The sequence below is a fragment of the Heliangelus exortis genome, chromosome 17 (assembly GCF_036169615.1).
Source record: "Heliangelus exortis chromosome 17, bHelExo1.hap1, whole genome shotgun sequence".
NCBI classification, from domain to species: Eukaryota; Metazoa; Chordata; class Aves; order Apodiformes; family Trochilidae; genus Heliangelus; species Heliangelus exortis.
In genome coordinates this window covers 14,962,010-14,981,297 of record NC_092438.1, presented here as the reverse complement: position 1 = coordinate 14,981,297, position 19,288 = coordinate 14,962,010, and the positions used below count along the sequence as shown (strand labels likewise).

The 19,288-nt window shown below is 57.5% G+C and overlaps 2 protein-coding genes across 5 annotated transcripts; one reads left to right on the top strand and one right to left on the bottom strand.

Moving 5' to 3' along the window:
• Nucleotides 1-585: 585 nt before the first annotated feature.
• On the top strand, nt 586-3,466 carry NUDT16L1 (nudix hydrolase 16 like 1). 3 transcript variants are annotated; one of them, XM_071761177.1, is made up of 4 exons: nt 586-855; nt 1,327-1,402; nt 1,481-1,587; nt 2,509-3,466. In XM_071761177.1, the coding sequence occupies exons 1-4, from the start codon at nt 628-630 to the stop codon at nt 2,953-2,955; spliced, it is 858 nt and encodes a 285-aa protein (XP_071617278.1). In that variant the 5' UTR covers nt 586-627; the 3' UTR covers nt 2,956-3,466. The 3 variants fall into 3 exon arrangements, with proteins under 3 accessions (XP_071617278.1, XP_071617279.1, XP_071617277.1); XM_071761176.1 differs by having other exon boundaries at nt 588-855; nt 1,327-1,587; XM_071761178.1 differs by lacking the exons at nt 1,327-1,402; nt 1,481-1,587.
• A 494-nt stretch (nt 3,467-3,960) lies between these two features.
• Nucleotides 3,961-19,239, bottom strand: NAA60 (N-alpha-acetyltransferase 60, NatF catalytic subunit). 2 transcript variants are annotated; one of them, XM_071761179.1, is made up of 7 exons: nt 19,179-19,239; nt 11,829-11,944; nt 10,743-10,872; nt 9,443-9,539; nt 6,966-7,200; nt 6,021-6,205; nt 3,961-5,628 (listed from the first exon to the last, which is right to left on the bottom strand). In XM_071761179.1, the coding sequence occupies exons 2-6, from the start codon at nt 11,936-11,938 to the stop codon at nt 6,049-6,051; spliced, it is 729 nt and encodes a 242-aa protein (XP_071617280.1). In that variant the 5' UTR covers nt 11,939-11,944; nt 19,179-19,239; the 3' UTR covers nt 3,961-5,628; nt 6,021-6,048. The 2 variants fall into 2 exon arrangements, with proteins under 2 accessions (XP_071617280.1, XP_071617281.1); XM_071761180.1 differs by lacking the exon at nt 19,179-19,239 and adding an exon at nt 18,694-18,769.
• Between the last annotated feature and the right edge of the window lie 49 nt (nt 19,240-19,288).

Below are 19,288 nucleotides of genomic sequence, written 5' to 3'. Positions count from 1 at the left end.
GAAGGACACTACCGTTGTATATTTTGTACACACCAAGCACAGCCCTTTGCTGTCGCAAAGTTCCGAGGGGGTCCCCTCAAAGTGCCCTGCGGAGCCCGGCGCTGCCCACGCCGTGTGCCTTGTTCTGCTTCTGCGGCGGGTCCCGGGGCTCGCCCCCCCTTTTTCCCCTCGATGTTTGTAGTAATAAACCCGTGGAGCAGCCCCGAGCCGTGTGTGTGAAGGGAGGAGGGGAGCGGGACTGCGCGGAGCGTCGTGAGGTAAACGTGAGACCGGGGCGCGTGGGCGGGGCGAGTGATGACGGACAGGGCTGTTGGCCAATGGGGTGGGGGGGTGGGCGGGGCCTCCCGCCGTGCTGTTCGGCACGCTGCGGCTCAGCTTTGATCTGATTGGCCGAGCCCCTCGGCGCGGCTCTTACCCAATATGGCTTGCGCCACGCGCCTCAGCGCCCCCTCCCATTGGCCGCCGCGCCGAGGGCGGGCGGGAGGTTCTGCGGGAGCCGCCGAGCGCCCATTGGTCACTCGGCGCGCGGCGCGATCCCATTGGCCGCGGCGACCGCCGGTCCCGCCCCCGCGCGGCTCCGTCCGCCGCGCCTGCGCAGAGCGTTCTCCCGGGGCGGGCGGCGAGGCGATGGCGGCCTTGGGCGCGATGGCGGCCATCGGGCCCCTGCCGGCGGGAACCGCGGCGCTGCCGCCGCTGCCCACGCTGGGGGTGCCGGGGGTACCCGAGCTGAAGCCGCTGACGCGGTACGAGGCGATGCGGCTGGGCCCGGGCTGGAGCCACTCCTGCCACGCCATGCTGTACGCGCCCAACCCGGGCATGCTGTTCGGCCGCATCCCGCTGCGCTACGCCGTGCTGGTGAGGGAAGGGGGCGGGCGGGGGGCGGGAGGGCTGCGGGACCGGGCCGGTGGAAGGGGGCCGGGAGCAGGGGGAGCGGGCGGGCCCTCGGGATGGGTCGGGGCGGGCCGCGGGGTCCGTGGGGGGAGGGCGGGCTGCGGGAAGGCGGGCCCCGGCTGTGCGGGAGTTCCGGAGCAGGGCGGTAGCGTCAGGCTTGGCCCGGGGGGAAAGCCCCCCCCCCCGGGACCCCCCGGCTGCGCGGGCGGGGCGGAGCCGCCTCGGCTCCCCGGCGAGCGCTCGGTGTCGGTGAACGGTCCTGGACGAGCCGGGAGGGCTTTCTCCGCGCTCCTCCGCGGCGGCCTCCGGGGCGCCCTCGCCCCCGACTTCTCTTTCTCCTCGCCCCCCGCGGGGCTCCCGCCGTGTCCTTCCTCCCTCCCGAGCCCCCCCCGGGGCCCCGCCGAGCCCCATTAACACCCTGCGCCTCTATTGCAGATGCAGATGCGATTTGACGGACTGCTGGGCTTTCCCGGGGGGTTCGTGGATCGCCGTTACTGGTCCCTGGAGGACGGTCTGAATCGGGTGCTGGGCTTGGGTTTGGGCTGTGTGCGCCTGACGGAAGCTGATTATCTGTGCTCGCACCTGACAGAGGGGCCACACCGCGTGGTCGCGCACTTCTACGCCAGGCAGCTGACCCTGGAGGAGCTGCACACCATCGAGATCAGCGCGGTGCATTCCCGAGACCACGGGCTGGAGGTGGGGCACCGGCGAGGGGGCGTGCGGAGCTCTCGGCCTTACCCCCGGCTTCCCTCCTAGGTCTGCGGGGCTGCCCAGCCCGGCGGGGGAATGCACCGCACGTAGAGCTCCCGGCGGCGGGTGCCCTGCACCTCCCCGGGGCGCCGGCGTTAGGAGGTCTCTGGCTCTTGGCCGGGGTCGTGTCTCGGGCTCCGGAGCGTAGCGAGCTCCGGCTCCGGCCGTCCCCGTGAGCGCCCTCACGCCCGAGGGAAGAGCCCCCCGCTTCCCCGCTCAGCCTCGGGACACGGGTGTGAGGTCCGTCCGGCGTCTGGTGGGCGTCTCCCCCCGCCCTGGGCTGAGTGACCTGGACCGGAATCGCGACGCTCGGTGCGGTGATGTGTTGCTCTAACCCGAGTCGGGAGGGAGGCGACGTCCTCCCGGGTCGCTGGGTCGGGCTGACGCCCCGGGGCACAGCGTGAGGGTCTCCCCGAACCCCCTCCCCCTCCCCTCCCCTCCCCCCCTTAAGGTGCTCGGTGGGTTTTGGCAGCTCCCTGAGCAGAGGTGGTTGGCCTTTGGGCTGTGGTGTGGTCGAGGGGGACGTGTGGGGCGAGCCGGGGTGTTCCCAGGCAGGGCAGGGGCCGGAGGGGGAAGCGGGGCTCCCCGTAGGGGCCTGGGGCAGCGGGATCCCTCCAAAAGGGCTGGAGGGGGAACGGAGCCAGGGCCGGGCTGGGCAGGGAGAGCAGGGCCGGCGGGGAGGGGGCTTCAGCTGGGCTGGGGCAGGCAGGCGAGGGCGAGGAGGTGGCACGGGTTGGGCAGGATTTGGCCGGGGTCGGGGCTGGCTGGGAGCTGGGGTGAGGGTGTGGGGGCAGAGGGGGCGTTGGGGTGGGGGGGGGGTCTGGTGCTGCCGCGGTCCCTGCTGAGCTGCTCCGGGTGCCGTTGCAGGTGATGGGCATGGTCCGCGTGCCCCTCTACACCCAGAAGGACCGCATGGGCGGGCTGCCCAACTTCCTGGCCAACTCCTTCGTCGGAACCGCCAAATTCCAGCTGCTCTTCGCCCTGAAGATCTTGAACATGGTGCCCGAGGAGAAGCTGGCCGAGGCGGTGGCCGCCACGCAGAAGCCGAAGAAGCCGGCGGGCATCGACCACGCCGGGGGGAACCCCCACGCCGGGAAGGCGGGCAACGAGCTGATGGCCCCCGGTAAAACGGGCAACGAGTTCACAGAGAGGGCAGAGAACCAGGCAGGGCTGCAGGCTGAGGAGCAGGCGGCGGCCGGGCTGGAGGCTCAGGCAGTGTCGGAGCAGCTGTCGGCGGTGGCCGGGGAGCAGGCGGCGGGGCTGGGGGAGCAGGCGGCGGGGGAGCAGGTGGTGGGGGCAGAGCCCATGGAGTGAGGGCCCCGCCGCCCCCATCCATTAAAAGTGGGTGAGATGAGAGACTTTCTTCTACCTTTCCAACCCGTCGCTGGCTGCCGTCGCTGCCCACGCGATTTCCACCGCCCGGCTGGGAGGGTTTGGGTTTGAAGCAGGGGAAAGTGATGAATTTTTATGGCCATTAAACTCTAGGAAGCTTCCCAGATCAGCCCAGGGGCCCCCGCAGAGCTCTCGTGCGGGCGCCGCAGCCTTAGGATCTCCCTTTGATTTCAGGGACGCGCCGCTCCCAACGTCACCTCCCCGCTCCCTTTCTAAGGAACAGAACGTTTTATTTTTTTTAAACTCCCCGTGCTGTGCGTGCAGCAGGCACAGCCTGGGGACAGGGCTGCCAACAAGCCCCTCTGCCAGCCTGGGCAGCCAGGCTTAGGGTGCTGGTGTACCCTGAGTTCCCTCTGGGGCCTGGGGGTGCTCATGTGGGTTTCAACCCGGAGATCTGTGGGAGCAGGAAAGCAGAATAAATGGCTTTGCTGAACGCTGTGCAGCCAGGGTGCTTCTTCAGTGCTGGCACAGCTCGTGGCCACCCAAAGCTCTGGGGCTCTGCTCCCTGCTGGGCTCTACAGGGCTGGAGCTGGAGGTGCTGTAGGGGGGCTGGCAGCCCCTCACTGGGGGGAGAGGTGATAGCCCAGGGGGTGGCATTGCCCCAAGCCCTTGCCAGACTTTTGCTGTTGGTAGCTTCAAAATGGCAGCTGCACCCAAGGGAGTGCAGCAGGGGCCTGGCTGTGTCACAGGGGGGGTGGGTGTCAGGGGTACCCTCTCCCCAGCAGGCAAGGGGGCCTGGGGCCCTGCAGGGTGAGGGGTTTCAGCTGAGCCTTGGTACAGTCCTCAGCCCCACAGCCCCAGGGGCTGTGCTGGGAGGGATCCTCTCCCTGCTCCCAGCTCATCCTGGCTGGAGCAGCAGCAGCTCCCAGCAGCAGGGTCAGGGGGAGGTGCTGGTGCAGCTGGTCACAGGCTGTGCAGACAAACTACTGGGAAAAGAGATTTGCTTTAATGGAGGTTTAGAGAGGCTGAGAGTGGCAGCACAGCACTCTTCAATAAATAAGGGCCTCTGAGGTGGGGACATGGGTGACACCTCAGAGGACAGGGGGGCAGGAGGACACAGAGCATGCTCAGGTCCCACAGCTGTGGTGCTGGGTTATGGACCAGGCAGGATGGAAACAGGGCAGGGGGGAAAAACCTTAGTCCCAAGCAACCAGGAGAGAAAAACAATAATCATTATGGTCCAGAGGAAGCAAGTGCTGATGAAACCCTGGGGCCTGAATTGCTAAAGAGCCATATAAACCAATAGCTGTGTGTGAGGGGAAAAGGGGACACCAGGAAGGGGGGAAGGAGCACTGGGTGTGTGCTCAGAGCAAGGCCCAGGCAGCCCATGCATGGAACTCCCGTGGCTCCAAGCTTGACTGGCCTCATGGAAACAGGATTTTTATTTTTTTTTCCCTTCTTTTGTCAGTCACTGCTGAACATCTCCAAGGAGAGGGACCAGCACCTCCCTGCAGAGCTGTCTACTGCTCAAAAAACCAGGCAGTGTGGCAGCCCCGGGCAGAGCAGGGAGCTCACCCCATCCTGTGGGGGACCAGCCCAGTCCCACTTGCAGCACCCTCACCTCCTGCACCCTGTTAGTGACCAACTCCCACTTTACACCCACTGATGTGACTCTGTACAGTCACCAGGGCTCCAAGGTCTCCACCTGCTCTGTTTTTCTTTTCTAAATCTAATCCCAATCTGTGTCATCTCCCTGCTGCCTGCACACAGGGGCCACAGCCCAGACCTGCTCTGCTCACACCCCAAAACGTGAGGGAACAGCAGCACTGCCCTCAGGTGCTGCCCAGACCCTGCCTGAGGCAGCTGGGGGGTTCCCCTCAGCAAGGAAAAGGTGGGGTGACCCTTGCAGAGGGTCTGCAGGAGTCCAGCCCTGCCCCAGGGGCAGGAGATGCAGTGGGGAAGGGCTTTGGCTCTGTGCCCTCCCAGCTCCCCTCCCCTGCTGCATTCCAGCTTGGACAAAGGCAGAAAGATCTGTACAGTATAATATATATATTTCACTATGAAATAGCAGTTTCATTCCCTGCCTTCTACTGGGTGCATCCTCCATCAGATGCTGCTTTGTGCCTCACTCCAGAGGGTGCCAGGCCCGGGCTGTTTCATGGGAAGCACCTGGAAGCAGCTGACCTGGCAGGACCTGGACATGATCCTTGCTCCCCGTTCCCTTGCCCTGCTCCAGCCTTTCCCTCCCGTGTCCCCCCCTGCCAGGGGACTTACTTGGTCAGTGCAGGTTCAGCCCCAGCACTCAGGCTGCCAGCTGTAGCTGTGGTGTGGAAGCAGCAACCCCACCCCCCTCTACATCATGGATACAGACAGGGACAAGGCAGAGGGCAGGGAAGGGGGAGTGGGGACAGTGCAACATGCACACAGACGGGTGACACCGGGGACCCTCAGCCCGGGCAGCACCCGGGGGCTCCAGGCCACGGGGGTCAGGCAGGGCTGCAGCACCCATGGGTGAAGAGGCTGCCAAATCTCAGCCAACCTGTGGAACGAGGAGTCCCAGCCAGGGGTGGGGTCACTGACCAAGAGCCATCATCATCATCATCAGTGGGAGCAGCGCAGAGCCGGATGGTTCAGGGGGTGGAAGGAAACACAATCCTGGGGAAAGACAAAAGGCAGCAGCTGTCTGAGGGACTCACGGGGCTCTTCAGATCTATCTGGGAGCCCTGAAGCCCGGGTTGTAGGGGACCTGCAATGTAAGTGGCAGCAAGGGGACTGCCAGCTCCTTTGCTGGGACACAGGAGGGAGGACGTGGGTCTGGCAGGCAGGGAGGAGGAGAGGCTGAGCAGGGACAGGCTCAGGCTGCCGGGCTCCAGAGATCAAATTCCCTTCAAATGAAACCAAGAGGAGTCTCCCCAGGCAGCACAGCACTGCACGGGCATGGCTGCAGCCCTGGCTGGCTGGCTGTCCCCACAAAGTGACCGAGGGGCAGTGCCACCCTGTCCCTGGCAGCCTTGGGCAGAGCCTGGAGCTTTCCCCCAGGGACTCACCTTTGCTTTCTGTGCAGCTCTGACCCAGTCACATTGTCCTGCTGTACTCGATGCCACTCTTGGCAGAAATGCCAGACCAGGGCAGGAGGCTGCAGAGGAGGCTCTGGGCCTGTCTGTATATCCTCTGGGGAATGGAACAGGGGCTCAGGCTGGCTAGTGTGGATCCAATGTGCTGCAGGTAGTCAGTGGCCATCAGTTAAGGGCAGCAACATTTCAGAAAGAACTTAAAAATACTCTGTGGACCAGCACTCCCTCCCTAAAGAGACCCCCCTCCCCAGCCCAGGCCAGAGGGAGCTGCTCCTTGTATGAATTCCCTGCTCCCTTCCATCAAAAGCAGGTCTGCTTTGCACTGTGAACATTCCCATTTGGGAATGTTGGCTCCTAATTGTGTGGGAAATACCTCCTCTAAGGATCTGCTGGTTTCTTTTGTACTCCACAGCAAGCTCCTGTGGGGCCAGCAATCCGTGTGCCTGCCTGGAGAGGCTGGGACTGAGCAGCTACACCCAGGAAAGCTCAGGTTTCCTCCCTGTGATTCACCAACCTGAAAAAAATCTCTCAGGTCAGTTTGAGAGCAGGCTGCTCAGATCCAGGCCAGGTCACAGGGGGGATCCCAGCCCACAGGAAATAAGACCAAGGGCCAAACCCTGCACTGCACAAGCCAGTGCCCACCAAGCACTCTGGTTGGCACCCAAGGTGCTCCAGTGGTGCCACCCTGCACCCCCTCCCTGAGCTGTCCCCGAGGGGCCAGGGCAGCTGGGGCACAAGCTGTCAAACTCCTCTGCCATCCCCTTCCTTCCAGCCCCAGATGAAACCCACGGCAGAGCAAGCACGGATCCCCAGACCCAGCCAGCTCACACTTGGCTAAATTGCTGGTTTTAACCTCAAACATTCAGCATGGTGTCTGCTACCTGCTGCCCTGCAGCCCTGGCTGAAGGCAAAGGATATAAGATTGTCCAGGGTGGGTGCCCACCATTGATGTACAGCACGTAGGTAAAACCATCTTTGAGGACCCCCCGGATGGAATAGTAATAGGGCAGGTAGTGGTGCTGCTTAAAGTCTCTGTTCTCATAGAAGTTTATTGCTGTGTTGTTGGTGGTGAGGACGTGCAGGTAGATGGCTTTGCAGTGATCCTGGGCAGTTGTTGAGATGTGGTCTTTTAAACTTTCAAGCAAGAGGGAACCTGTTGAAGGAAAGAGCAGCAGAATGGCACCAGGCAGCTGCCTTCTCTGGGCAGCCAGGATCTGCCCCCAGCCTCCATGCAGGGGTGGCTCCAAGAGCTTGGAGACCCCAGAGCCCACCCAGGTCTCACAGACCCTCTTGAGGGATTTAACAAGACCCCACTACCTGGTCTGAGTGGGATTCTCACTGCTCCTGTGAGTGTGGCTCCACCAAAGGGATTTTGTAAAGACACAGAGCTTAGATTCAGGAACCACAAAGCTGAGGCAGAGAGGGGAATCTGCCAGCAGTGCCCATCCCCAGCCAGGCAGCTCCCAGTGACTCACTTCCAATGGTATCTCTACCATCACATTTTTATTTTCAAGCCATTTAAAGCAGCAGAGGGTCAAAACAAGACTTCACAAGCAGGTTACTGCACTGCGTCTGCTGAACTTGAATTAAAATCCAAGAATTGGGAGGATTTTAAGATCCCTTCTAAGGAGGAGAGCTGTGGCATAGCCTCACTGCAGCCACTGGGCAGCAGGAGAAACCAGAGAAGGGCACAGAGGGTACTCCAGCCCCAAGAGACAAGACCTGGAGGCTCATCCAAACCACCACAAATGGCACAAAGGACCCAGGGAAACCTGCAAGGGAACTTCTGCCATCAGGTGTGATAACAAAAGGCTGAAGAACCAGCTCAGCCAATGCAAACAGAAATTCATGCTGCTGTTTCACAATTCCCAGAGCAGGGAGGACTCAGCAGGACCCAGAGGGTTTCAGTCAACAGCTCTGACTCCATGGTCAGAGTATCTCCTGTTTCTTGGTGAGGATTTAGATCAGCAAGCACAAAAGCACAAAAAGGAAGCAAAGAGATGGGGGAGCAGCTGAATTTTGTTATGAGGTGTTCCAGTCCTCTGCCTCACAGAAATCTCACTGCCCTCTGGTTTAACAGCAGAGAAACCAAAGCCTTTTCAGGTCTGCTAGAGAAAAAACAGAGCTTTAGTGCTTAAAAGTATGTCTGGAGTGAAAAGCCTCCTGCATGAAAGGCTTCAGCTTCAAACACAAATAGAAAAACCCTCAAGAGAAAGGTCCCAGGAAAAGCAGCAGCAGGCAGCAACTTCTTTAGGCTGCTTTGCTATGAGGGACAAGTCCAAAGGTTTTGAGAGAGCACAGCAGTGTGGCTGTCTAGATGTGATGGATACAGGAAATGCTGACACTCAAAAAGGAAAAAATTCCAGCAAGATGAAGCTGGAAAAAAAAAAAAAAAAAAAAGATTTGGAAACTGAGAGGGGACTCAAAACAGCCACAACTCCACAGAACAGAAGAGCCCTTCACCATCTCTCTGAATATTATCCTGTGGAAGCTCTTTGTACAGAACATTTACCCCCAGCAGCATTCCAGTGCAGGTTTTAAATACACTGCTCCCTCTGAGGGCTCTCCTGTCCATTTCCTTCTGCTTTCCATCAGTTTGTAACCCCCAAAACACAACTGGGGAGAAGGGAGGAGTCAAAGAAGAGAAGCTACACCTGTATCCACTGAAGAGACTCCTGATGTGCAACCCTGGGCCAGGCTGCCAAACCTGGCTTGTATCCTTCTGCAGATCAAAGATCTCAATCTGGTGCAATTAAGTCAATTGCACCAGAAGGGAACTTATTTGATGACAAAACACATCCTGCTCTAAGCAGAGAGAAGCCCTCCTGACTGCAGGATTTTCAACTGGCTGCAAAACTGCTGCATGTGGCAGCAGGGATTCATTCAGAGCTGATCTGTGCAGCATTTGACAGATTTAATCAGGTCCAGGGTACACTCCTCTTGCAGTTCCCTTTGCCTTTTTCTAACCCTTTGTTCTACCTCTTGAAGTGGGAAGATGGAAGGGTAAAAACAGCTTTAATTTCTGCCCCAGGGACCAGGCTTCTGATACCCAGGAAAGAAAATCCCTTCAGATCCTGCTCCAGGGTGAAGTCCTGGTCCTTCAGCCAGTCTCGACAGCAGGGGTACAAGTTTTGGGTGGGAACAAGAGGGACAAAGCCCTTTGGGAACACCTGCCCATTGTCATGGGCCTCCTGCAGTAAAAACACATCAGTGCAGCCCCATTACCACCAAGAAGGGGATGGGAGTGCATCACCTTCCCACCTGCTGGCACAGGCCACCCACTGGGTGCTGATCTCCCAAGGGAACAGCACTGAAATGGTGGAGTTCCTGCAGCCCCTGCCAGCAGCACCCCTGGCAAGTGACAGCAACACAGTTGTCACTCAGCACCATCTTACCTATTCCATGCTTTCTGAACTCCTTCACCACTCCAAGACTGAGGATGTAAGCAACTTGAGTGTCCACGGGAAAGCTGGAAGCTAGGATGTCTCCATCCTGCACAGAGAGATGACAAGTTATTTAGGAGGATATCTGCAGGAGGAGAAGGCAGGAACCCTGCCCTGGGAGCTCTGAAATCAAGGCTAGAGCAGGAAATGTCTCTGCACTGAACAGTCTTAGCTGAAGCTTCTGGAAAGGATGTAGGGAGTTAAAGACACCAAGTTTTATTCCTTAGGGGTTATTCCTGCTTTCATAGATGGGGAACACAAAGCCTGGTCTATACTTTACCTGTGAGCTTAGGTATTTTTTGCTTTCTTTACAAGGAAGGACTCAAAGTACCAATTCAGAGTTACACATCAGATCTCAACCAACCCAGGACCAGCCCTCAGTGCCTGCACACTCCCTCTGAGCTCTGTGTCAGCTGGAGATCTCTGGGGAGCAGGAGCATGTCCTGCAGGCTGAGTCTGCTGCAGCAGTGTCTGAATAAGCCCCTGGCTTCCAGAGTGGCTGGAACAGGAGCCTTTTGTCACAACTGCTGAAGATGCAGTTTCTGACTGAGCAGCTCTGAGGTGCAGCCAGCTGGCTGGAGAGGAGAGACCCGTGCACTGCACACTCACTGTTCCTGCAGCTGTTAAGATCCCTGTTTCACCAGAACCCTGCTGACCCTTTAGAAGTCACACTCACTGCAATGCCCCTGCTGCTGTTTTTAACCCACCTGCCTCTGCTGTTTTCCCTGCACTAACCCCCTGGTGGTTTTCCACACAGTCTGCAGTGCCCAGCTCCTCTTCACCTCTCTGCCACCCTGGGTTGTCCCTCCCAGCTGCTCTCCCTGCATCCCCAGCTTCCTGCAGGCAAAAAGCCTCTGCTTTCTGCTCAACAGCCTCCGTGGAAAGGGAGCAGTTTCTGCAGGGAGTCAGAGGGCTGACTGGCACAGGGCAGCCCCAGAAGTTCCAGCTTTATGTGAGGAAGGAAGAGGTTTCTTCTCCCCAGAGCTCCCCAGCAGCCATGCCCAGGCAGGGAAGAGCCAGGCAGCAGCTCCACACTCCCTTTGAGCTGCCCAGCCCCAGAGGACACTGTGGTCCCAGGTTCTCAGGTGTGCAGACACACCCCATCCACAGCTGGACATCAGCAAGTTCTCCAGTTCTTAAATTAACTCAAGACTGTAAGTGTCTGGATGGAAAACAATACCCCAGACTGGTTCCATCAGGGTTAATCCCAGTGGATTGCCTCCCAGTGCAGGCAGCTCAGCAGCATACATACCTCTTTATGCACCTTTGTTCTGCTCTTGATCTCTGCCACTATCATTCCCACAATGGAGCCTCTGTAGGTGGCTGCGAGGGAAAAGAACTTCTTGTTGGAGGTGATGTCTCGGTACCATGAGTCAGGGTACCTGGGAAGGAAGGAAAACCAGGAATATTTGGGGAGGCAGAGCCCACAGGAGCAGCCAGCACTACAGCCAACGTTGTGCTGAAGTGCTGCTGGGCAGGAAGCAGGAAAACTGCCAGTCCCTGGAACTGCAGGCCAAGAGGTTTCACAGGAGAGCATGGGGGGGGACACTGCTGTCTGCAAGGACACACAGGCAGCTCAGCCAGGTGCCCATCTGGGGCTCTTCCTCTGCTACTAATGTAACTTATTCCATCAGATCTGGGTTAGGAAGTTTTCACATGCTGAGTGGTAGCAATGAACACCCCAGAGCTGCTGTGTCCCATTTGGTACCGTGGGCTGCTCCTGGAACAGCCTCCTGCCTTGCTGAGACAGCCACGTTTGCATCTGACATTCATTGCCCAGAGCTTTCACTTCCAGCTTTAGCAGGTTATTTTTAAATGTGAGACCCATCTGCCCTCCTCTGAGAGCGAGGGTCTCGTTATTCTGATTTTCATGTGAGAAAAATATTGGTTAAAAAAATAAAAATCAACAGCACCAGCCTCCAGCTCTCCTCCCCCTTTTGCAGCTATTAAAGGGAAATTACCCTGCACTGATGTATTTCAGAGTCAGAGTTCAGCCCCGAGGATGCTTGCTCTGCATGTGCTCCAGGACAGGCACAGGAATGCTCTCCTTTTCCCCAGCTCAGACACAGCCCTTCCCTCATCCACTCCCTTAATCACAAACCCCATTTTTCTGCCAAAATCTGTGTGCAGCAGCTTCCTGGTGGCTGTAGGGACCCAGCAGGACAGGCAGCAAAGGGCCATGAACAGGAGCACCACCACCACCACCACCACCACAGCACATCAAGGATTCAGAACCCGCTGCTGTCCCAGCAGCAACCCAGGTGGCTGCAGAGCTCTGGAGGGGACCAGTGCAGGGTTTCTCCATGCCCACCCCCTCCACCCCATCCCAGGAACGTACTCAATGGGGAACCAGTCTCCACAGAGCTGTTTGACAGTGTCTATGTCATCGTGGCAGAGCAGACGCAGGTTCACCTCGGTCAGTGCAGTCGGGGGCACCTCCTCTGTCATTCACACCTGCAGGAAAAGCAGCACCTCAGGGACAGCCCAGCACAGCCTCTGCCTCTCAGCTTCACCCAGCTGCAGGCAGCAGCACCTTCCCTGTGTCAGTAAAAGCCCTTTTGATGCCCAGAATGAGTTTTCTAAAGAGGTGAAGCACAAGGGGCAGCAGTAACCCCAGCAGCAGCTCAGGGACTGCCCCAGCCACGCTGCTGCCTGGCCAGGAGCATTCCCAAAAACATTCCCAAACATCTGTGTGCCAGGGGTACCTTAGGATGCATGGAGCTCTCCCAAGGCCTGTGCAGGACCAGCACCTTGCTAAAACAAAACTGAACAGCTTAAAAAGGGAGCCCTGCTGGAAGAACATTTATCAAGTCCTCTTACACAGCCCACTCATCTCCAGGTAGTACAAACGCTGAGGATTTGAAGCCAAAATGTTCATTTTGTTCAACCCCTCGTGGTGAGATGGGATCTGGTGCCATTTCCCCTCACCCTGAAGTGCTGCAGCTCCTTCCAGCCCAGCAGAGAGCATCCAAATACAGAAATCCCAAACCCCTCTTCTCTCACCACAGCACCACCAGCCCTGCTGACCACACACAGGACACTTCCCCAGCTGCCTGCAGCCTCTGTTTCATGAGGCACTGGAGGGGAAGGAGCAATCAGTGACTGAGGGGGCTGTAAAACCATTCCTAGGGCAGCTGTGTGCATGAAGAACAGACCCTGAGCAGAGGCCCTGCAGACACAGGGCAGGCAGAGGCCCAGCAGCTGCCCCTGTGCTGTGTCAGTCCAGATCTGCAGCCTGGGACACCCCAAACACCATCCCAGCAGGAGAGAGGTTCAGTGAGCCAGGGAAATCCCTGCCAGCCCTTCTCCCATGCAGGCAGAAAGAAAGGGAAAATGCTTCAGGAGAGCAGAGCTCCAAAGGCATTCACCTCCATCTTGGGAAAAGTGACCCCGGGTGAGGGTCTTCAAGCAAAGGATCCTTCCCACAACCAGCTTCCCCCCCACTGCCTGATCCTACAAACTGCCCCCAGAAGGGGATCCCAGGGAATCCACACACTGCCAGGGACTGCCTGATCTTCTCCAAAGAAACCCTCAAAAAGAAGCACAGCTATTTCACAGCCTGTTCTGGGACTGTGGCTGTTTCCTGAGCAGATTCCAGATGGTAGTTTCAAAGCAGCACCCACAAAAACCACTACTCCTTCCTGGGCCTTTTAAAATTAGTTTTACACCCCTAGAATTGGCTCCAGCCCTCCGAGGCCAGGCTTTGGGTCTGCACCCCATGCTGCACACACCACCAGCCCCTGCCTGCCCTCCCCACCCCTCCTGGCCCCTTGGCTGAACCATTTCCCAGCAGTGACCCCTCCACCAGATCAGGAAGTGAGGGCAAAACAATCACCTGCAGCCCAGGAGTGCTTGGCCAGAGCAGCACAGCACGGGCTTCCTGAGGGGAAAAATCAGAGGAAAAAGGAGCAAGCAGGCAGGTGCAGCCATGGAGAGGCTCCAAGTCCCACTCCATCACCTCCTGAGTGGGCAGCAAGCAGCACTCAGGCTGGCAGCAGCAAGGCCTCCTGCTCATACTTTTTATTATCCTTGAGAAGTTTTGATCCTGCTGCAAGGCAGCACCTCCTCCCAGCACTGATAAACTGGAGAGAAAGGAAAGCCTGGAGACAGAGCTGTGCTTTTGCTAATGAGCAGAAAAGGCAGAGCCTGGGAGCAGGCTGAGCCAGCTGCTGCTGCTGCTGCTGCTGCTGCTGCTGCAGGAGAGGCAGAGCCAGCCCGGGACACATTCTTGTGAGGATTAGTTCTGTTTAACATGATATTCCCAAAGAGCTGGGCAAGCATTCTGCATTATCCTGGAGCTGAAGCCAGCCCTCAGCAAAACAATCCATGACTGCTCTGCTGGACAGGGCAATTCTTCTGGAATTCAGGCAGCTGTGTCCCAGCCCTGGCTGTGTCTGCAGGGAATGGCTCCCCCTGCTTGGCATCCTGTGACCCCACTGAGCCTCCTCCACGTTTAAAGGAAGTTTAAGACACTCACCTGGCCCTGGCCCTGCCCCTGCCCTGCAGGAGAGCCTGTGAATGGGCTTTTCCCAAAAGCAGGAAATTTTCTTTCCCTCTTAGAACTGTTGTGTAAAAAAGAAGTGAGGAAAATCAACACAATGCCATCTTTCTAGAGAAGCTGAGGCAGCCACACTCAACCAGCACTTTTCATCCAGCAAGGTGTTCAGATCAAGATGAAGCCCAATGCTTACTAGAATTTGGCAGGAAGCTGCTTAAATGCTTTTGAAAATCCCTTGAGCAGTTCCAGACCTCCCAAAAGCCAAGGCAAGTGGTTCAACAAGTCAAGATTTCCCTTGTTTGGAGCTATGAGACATGTTTTAACCATGCTTCTCCTCGTGCTCCCTGTGAAAACACCTTGGGCTTGGGCAATGAGCAATCACACCATGCCATTTCCAACTGCTTTTGGTTGGACTGCAGCTTCCATCCAGGTAAGCTCATGAAATCCCCCAAATTTTTATCATCCGGCAAAAAACATCACAGTGTCCAGGCAGAATAAAAGCAAGGTAATTTAAGACTGAAGCTAAATGAATACCAACTGGAATAATTTTTATACATTTTTATGACATATCCAGTAAGGGTTTATTGGCTTCAAATACACAAAAACCAAAAATGAAGGAATCTCCCACACCTGCAGGAACAAAGCTAGGTGGAAGTCCATCTTTTCCTTTCCAATTTAAAAGCTAATTTAAATCAATCCACCCTGAACAGAAAGAAGCAAAGCTGCAGAAAGAACACAGAAAGCCAGTGGCAGGCTGGGGGATTTTTACAGATTTTTACAGCTCAGGAAGTGCTGCCCCTGAGGCTTTGGGGCAGCACTGCAGGCAGGGGTTTGGTTTCCAGGAGCAGGGGACCTGCCTGGCACAAACCCAGGCAGGAGGATGCCCCTGGAAGATCTGCACGGAGGGGCCAGAGCTCTGCCTACCCCTGGTGCCCTCCCCAAACCCTGGGTGTGCCATCTGTGCCCAACCAGGCAACATTCCCAGGGAAAAAAACCAAAAATTAATCACCCCTAGCATCCTCTCCCTTGTAAAACAGGATGAGGCAAAGCCCAGAGGGAATTTTAAGAGCTACTCAAAATGCAGGAGTGATGGAGCAACACTGCACCCAGACCAGCCACAACCTCTGCTCTGCTCTGGGCAGGATCACTCCCAGAGCACCAGTGGGAGTTCTCCCAGCTCTGACTCTCTTCCTTCTGCCATCTGGCACTGGGGATTTGATTTCCATTAAACCATTCCATCTGAACCAGCCAAAGCTCTAATTCCAAAGCAGCAAGGATTTCCCTTCTGCATTTCATTTTAAGCTCACTGCATTTTGAGGTTACTGATCTTGCAGGGAGTGTTCCACACGGATGCTCCTGTTACCAAGCTCCTTTTATTTAATGGAATAGAATTCCAACTGGATTTGAAAAACATCACAAATCCATTGCTTTGGATCTCAGGACTTAGGGCAACATTATCAAAGAATCAGGAGCCAGGTTTTAAAAGATATTTAAATGCTTACCTATGCACTTCAAGTCTGGTCACAGGGTTAAAAAAAATTGGTAGGAAGCAGCCTTTGGGGGTTAATCCACCTTGGAATGGTGAGGAGGAAACCTCTTGCCCCTGCCTGGGCTCAGAGCAGCTCCTTTGCACCCAAAGGGGCAACTGGAAAGCTGAGGTGGTGAACAGGCTGCCCATGCCAACACAACCATCCCTGCTGTGTCTGCAGGACCTGGAGATGCTCTTAGTTCTGCTCTGTTTATTCCATCTAATGCTCCTGCTCCTTCCAGGAATCCCATGCAGGCTCACATAGGATGAGCAGTGAACAAGGATGGGGTTTCTCCTGGATTCTGGCACGTTGTGCAAACAGCTGGAGCTTGGAGCTGATAGTCTGGAGCAGGATGGGGATGGATTCCTCACATCCCACAGGAGTGCTGCCCAAAACTGCCACCAATGATTCCCAGAGGAGAAGGTTTTTGGGGTAAGCAAAGCACTTCATGAGAAATCCAGGACAAAATGACTGATTTTGTGCCTTGATCTGAAAATAATGCAATAATGTGGCTGGAAACAGGCTCTGATGCTTAGATGACAGCATTTCACAACAGCCCACAACACCTTTAGATCCAGGCTTGACATTTTTCTGTAATTTTTACTAGGAGCACAGGCACTGAGCCTTGGAGCTCTCTGAGGGACAAACACAAGCTCAAGACTTGGAGCACAAGGCTCCAGACTTTGCCTTTCTCATTATTTCAGCCCCCTCCTCATTATTTCAGCCCCTTCCTCATTATTTCAGCACACAGCCACTGCCCCTGAGCAGCCTCCCAGGCTGCAGCACCCTGAGGAGTGGGTGCCAGCCCTGCAGGTCCCTTTGTCCCCAGAGCACAGCCCAGCACCCATCAGTCTCCTCTGGGGACATCACTCTGGAGAAAGGAGTCTGTCAGTGCCTGGGCTTCCTTCCTTCCCCAGTAAATCCAGGCATGAGCAGTGTGCTCCCAGAGGGAAGAACAGTGAACAGTGTGCTGGGAGGAAAGCTGGATGGATCCCAGCCCCTGGGAGAAGGGAAGTGGCCTTGGGGCTGGATAAGGCAGCTGCACCAGGGAAGCCTCGGGTGCCCCCAGGTAATTAACAGAATAATTGTGTCTTCCTGAGTATAAAAACTGAGCAATTAATAAAGGAAACTTTGAGGTAAGCAAAGGGCCTGAGCTGGCTTCACTCCACGTCCTCCTTCCCAGTGCCACCAAGCCCAGTGGCAGTGAGGACACAGCCCCTGCACTGTGCTGCCATTCCTGCACCAAACGAGGACACTGGATCCCAAACCTCCCTCCTGTGGCCACCCACAAGAACCTGGGCAGAACACGAGGGGCTCGGAGAGCCAGGGAGGCAGCACTGCCACACACACCTTGGGAAAACCCTTCCTGGCATCCAGCCCTGCTCCCAGAGGCTCACCCCACACTGCACCCCAGCTCTGCTCTTCTTCAGCACCCCAGCTGAGGTGTGAACACTCCAGGAGGAAGAGCCTGAAAGCCAAAACCACAGGGTCACAGTACCTGACACCCTGGCCTCCTGCCATCAAGGAGCAGGGCTGGAAACAGATCCCACAAGGATATTAAAAACAAGGAAGGGTGAGGTGCAGCCCTACCTGCTCTGCAAGCAGCAGTTACTCATCTGAAATGAAAACACTTCAGTGGAATCCCTTTACACTTGTGTATCCCTGATCCTCTCCACACCTGAGGTTTGGCTCCTCAGCCTTCCAGCAGCAGCAGTGTCAGTGTGCTGCACGCCACTCACCTCCTGGGCTCTTCTTTTACCCCACAGCTCCAGATCCCTCCTTCCTGAAGCCCCAGATTTCCCAGGAGCTGGTACCCAGAGGAAGCTCCCTGCTGCCCCACATACACCCAGCCCTCCAGGGAACAGCCACCAAGGAGCTCTAAGAGGGTTTTGCTGTTAAATCTTCTCTTGTTAAGATGCAGAAGAGAAAATCTGCTTTGTGACAGCAGCTCTGGGAGGGGTCAGAAGGGCAGGGACACCTTTACAACAAGCAGCTCCACTGAGGAGAGAGCAAATGCAACCCTGCAACCTTCCTACAGGAGCAGGAAACAAAACAAAGCCCCAGAGAACTCCTGGGACGTGCAGGCCTGCTTCTGTTTTGGGATTATAAGCAAACACTTGTGCAGAAAAGGTACAGAGTGATTTTTAAAAAAAAAAAAAAAAAAAAAAAAAAAAGCCAGAAATTCGGGCTGGGGTGGCACAAAGACAAGGGGAATTTGAGCCTGCCTGCATTCCCCAGACATTGCTTTGGAAGGAGGCTGAGTGACTCCTTCCTCCCTGCTCAGGCTCTCCAGGCTGCTTCCCAGGGATGTTCTGCCAGGCTGCTGGGAGCTGGCTGGGGGGGCTGTGACCCAGGCAGAGCTGGATCTGGCAACATGTGACAGAGTCACAGAATCACAGAGTGCTGGGGCTGGAAGGGACCTCTAGAAGATCCCCCCCTGCCAGAAGAGGTGTCCAGGGGGGTTCTGGATGTCTCCAGGGATGAAGACCCCACCACCCTTCTGGCCACCTCAAAGTGAAGGGGATGCTCCTCACGTTATAGAACTCCCTGTGCTCAGCTTTGTGCCCCTTTCCTCGTGCCCTGTCCCAGAGCCCCACTGAAGGGCTGGCCCCAGCCTCCTGAACACCCTGCGAGCATTCATAGCCCCCCCAGACTTATAACCACCCCCCAGACAGAAGGGAAGTAACTGCAGCGGGAGTGGATCAAGGGTTGGACTTGATGATCTCCGAGGTCCCTTCCAACCCAGCCCATTCTAGGATTCTATGAAACCCCCTCCCCAGGGCCACCCAGCCCCAGAAGGGAGGAGCAGGACACGCAGCCCCTGCCCACAGCCCCTCGGAAGGCACCAGCAGAGGGAGGAGCTGCAGGACCCCCCCGTGTCACCCCCAAACCCGGGATCAGCCTCCTCTGCGGGAACCCCACACCTCCAGCACAGGGGCTGCTGTGGGTTAATAACCCAGATCATGGGATCGTGGAACCGGTTGGGTTGGAGGGACCTTAAAGCCCATCCAGTGCCCCCCCTGGATGGTCACGGACCCCTCCCCCAGCCCAGGGTGCTCCAAGCCCCATCCAAACCTTCAGCACCGCCAGGGATGGGGCAGCCACAGCTCCAGGGGGCACCCAGGGGCTCAGCACCCTCACCCCAAACCACTCCTCCCCCAGCCCCTCACACACACCCGGGGCACAACGGCTCCGTTTGCCCCTCACACCCGCGCTGCTACAACCGGAGCCTCCCGGGCAGGGCCTGGCAGCGGGAGGACGGGGTCGCCATGGCAACCGCGCCCCCCCCACCTCCCCTCAGGCCTCCCCGTGTGGCGGCACCGGCACCACGGACACCACGGACACCACGGGCACCACGGGCACCACGGGCACCACGGGCACCACGGGCACCACCGGCACCACGGACACCACCGGCACCACGGACACCACCGGCACCACGGACACCACGGACACCACGGACACCACGGACACCACCGGCACCACGGGCACCACGGGCACCACGGACACCACGGACACCACGGACACCACGGACACCACGGACACCACGGACACCACGGACACCACCGGCACCACGGGCACCACCGGCACCACGGGCACCACGGGCACCACGGGCACCACCGGCACCACCGGCACCACCCCCCCCAGCCCCTTCCCCGCTGACCTCGGAGGGGCGGCTCGGCGCCGCGGGGCGGCTCAGCGCATACCGGGGCGGCGGAGGCCGAGGGGCCGGCGGCGGACACCGGGCAGCGGGCACTTCCTTTCCCCGGGCCC

Bases quoted from the DNA above. Each gene is read 5' to 3' on its own strand.
- NUDT16L1 (XM_071761176.1), top strand. From the start codon at position 628: ATGGCGGCCTTGGGCGCGATGGCGGCCATCGGGCCCCTGCCGGCGGGA. The intron at 856-1,326 runs GTGAGGGAAGGG...CCTCTATTGCAG, and splicing joins CGCTGCGCTACGCCGTGCTG to ATGCAGATGCGATTTGACGG. The intron at 1,588-2,508 runs GTGGGGCACCGG...GTGCCGTTGCAG, and splicing joins CCCGAGACCACGGGCTGGAG to GTGATGGGCATGGTCCGCGT.
- NAA60 (XM_071761179.1), bottom strand. From the start codon at position 11,938: ATGACAGAGGAGGTGCCCCCGACTGCACTGACCGAGGTGAACCTGCGT. The intron at 10,873-11,828 runs GTACGTTCCTGG...CTTCCTTCCCAG, and splicing joins GGAGACTGGTTCCCCATTGA to GTACCCTGACTCATGGTACC. The intron at 7,201-9,442 runs GTAAGATGGTGC...TTCCTTCAACAG, and splicing joins GTTCAGAAAGCATGGAATAG to GTTCCCTCTTGCTTGAAAGT.